Raw genomic sequence first — 2,538 nt, forward strand, 5'->3', positions numbered from 1 at the left:
CCTGAAGCTGCTGAAACCTTCTATGGCAAGGAACCCCACAGGAGAGCATCCTCAAGGACACCAAGCTCTGGATGTGGGAGTCATCCCAGGAAACAACCCCCCCACCCCCACGAGGCTCCTTGCCCTGCTTTCTTCTCCCAACTCTTCCTGTCCCTGCACTCCTTAAAATGCTCAGGGCTCTGTCTTCATGAGCACACACAAACACACACACAGGGAAGAACCAGCAAGCAGCCTCACTTCATGCCCAGCACCCCGCAGGAGAGACTGCCGAACCCAGCAAAGCCTGGAAAGGGCCTGGCGGACCCCAGGGCTCAGGCCCCCTCTTCCTCATCTCTCACAGCCGCTTCAGACAGGGCCAGGGAGGAAGCCAGCTGCGCGCACCTGACCCGGAGCAAATACTCCAGCATTTGCAACTTGCTGGTTTCGGCGTGGGCCCTGGAACCCCACGGGACCTCATAGCAGGCAGGTCACTGCCGGGCACCTGCCGGTACTCCACGTACACTTCCTGCACCAAAACCTTGGTGAAGAACTCCCTAGGCTCCCCGTAGATGACGTGCTCCTGGCCGGCATACACCCCCATGACACCCAGCATTTCCCACACCACCTCCTCAGGGACACGGTCACCATGCAGGAGGCTCACCCCCAGGAGGCCGGTCTTGGGCACTCCCTGCTCACCGCTCATCATCCCATCATAGGTGAGGCCCAGGATGGGGACCAGGATGTAAGAGTGGTCGCTGGGGTCCACTTCCCTCATATCCATACCAAAGACCAGTTGCAAGCACTCAGAGGCCTGGCCCAAGATCACTGGGAAGGCATCCAGGGCATCCTGGCCGACGATCTCCAGCATCTCTGCCTGGCTGGTCGGCTCCTTGATGTGATACTTGAGGAGCAGGAACTCCACCAGCTCGGCCAGCTTCCCCTGGATTATGTTTTGGAGCCCCGGCTGGGCTTCCTTAAGCTCCTCGCAGGGGCTGGACCCCTCCTCATCGGAGCTGCTGGAGCCCTGGTCAGGCTGGCTGCAGGCAGTGGCTGCCCGAGCAGTGGGGGAGGGGCTGGCACTCAGAGAGCTCTGGGGACGACTCTGGAACCCAGCAGCAGACCCCCTCTCCGAGGGGACCAGAAAGAGTGCAGAGCAGGGGCCCGATGGGGCGGCGGACTGGGAGGAGGCCAAGGTGGAGAAGGAGGAGGGGGTGCGGGGAACCTTCTCCTCCACAGCCCCCAACAGCTGTGCCTCCACTAGGCCCTGGGCCAGGCCTGGGTCTTCCTCCAGCTTCCAGACCTCACTCCTCTGACCCAGGGGCATGGTGTTTGTGTCGGGCTGAACCTGAAGAAAGAGTTGGGATGGCTCCTCAGGGTGCAGCCCATGCAGCAGAGGCCTGAAGTCTTGGAGCTGACAGTGCGCTGCGTCGGACTTGGGTGCTGAGGGGTCCCCTCTGGGGTGGGACGGGCGAGCCCCTGGCTCCACGCTCAGAGCAAGTACCTCACCTTGACCACTGGCACTCACCTGCACCTCCCCTGCTGTGGGAACTTAGAGGCTCCTGCCTCAGACCTAGGCCTCGACTCTGAATTCTGGAAGCCCCTGGAGGAGAAAAGGAGGAGTCACTTTGGGGTGCAGACACAGAGCACAGCCCCCGGCCCCCAGTGGGGCAGGAGGGCTGGGGCAGACTCTGTGAGGTCCGCATCCGTCCAAGCTGGGCGGTCCCCTCCTTGGCCCCTCAGGGGACTGCTATTTCCCCTGGCAGGGCCTGGGCCTCTGCAGCCTGAGGCCACAGGGTCACAGCAAGACCGTGCAGCCCTGAGACCCCACAGAAGGTAAGCGAGGGGGCCCACCTCTGCCCACGCCTGCCAGAGGTCTAAGGGCTTGTCTCGGGTTCCCAGGGACGACCAAGCTCGGGTGCCGTCTGTGCTGGGATGGGCGCACCTCTCCGTCTATACCTTGACCCCACGGAAGGCCTGGGAAAACTCTCTGTGTTGACCGGAGGCCACCCTTCAGGTGCCAAGGCCTCATCTCTGGGAGACGCCAGAAGGAAAAGTCAGGAGAAATACAATAATTTTTTTAAAGATTTTATTTATTTATTCATGAGAGACAGAGGAGGAGAGAAAGAGAGGGAGAGAGAGAGAGAGAGAAGCAGAGGGAGAAGCACCTCCCAAGGAGCAGGTAGCCCGATGCGGGACTCGATCCCAGGACCCTGGGATCATGACCTGAGCCGAAGGCAGACGCTTAACCATCTGAGCCACCCAGGCGCCCAAAAGTCAGGAGAAATAACTTGGCCCACCGATCACCCGTCTCCCCATGGCAGGCAGCAGCGTCAGGGTAGGCTTGGGCCCTATGGATCTTGCTGTGGGATGCATCCCCTCATTTCTCATCTGCCCCCCACCATCAGGGCCAGACCCAGAGCCAGGGCACCTGCCTCCTCTGCTACCCGAGTCCAGACCCTCAGGCCCGGGCCCTCTCCATCCTGAGAGGAAGGATCTGGAGAGGAGGAGGGACGCAGCCTGACAGGCCCCACCCAGCTTTCCCAGGGCCTCTAGGTAGGG

The 2,538-nt window shown here is 61.6% G+C and overlaps 1 protein-coding gene across 1 annotated transcript; it reads right to left on the bottom strand.

The window, feature by feature from the left end:
* Positions 1-311: 311 nt before the first annotated feature.
* LOC112818367 (melanoma-associated antigen 8-like) lies at positions 312-1,303 on the bottom strand. Its single transcript, XM_073890810.1, is given in 2 exon segments — positions 312-469; positions 472-1,303. Coding segments are annotated over 2 exon segments (990 nt in total).
* Positions 1,304-2,538: the final 1,235 nt, after the last annotated feature.

Source organism: Callorhinus ursinus, unplaced genomic scaffold (genome assembly GCF_003265705.2).
Source record: "Callorhinus ursinus isolate GAN/ISIS: 27379988/994484 unplaced genomic scaffold, GSC_fseal_2.0 scaffold5358, whole genome shotgun sequence".
NCBI lineage: Eukaryota > Metazoa > Chordata > Mammalia > Carnivora > Otariidae > Callorhinus > Callorhinus ursinus.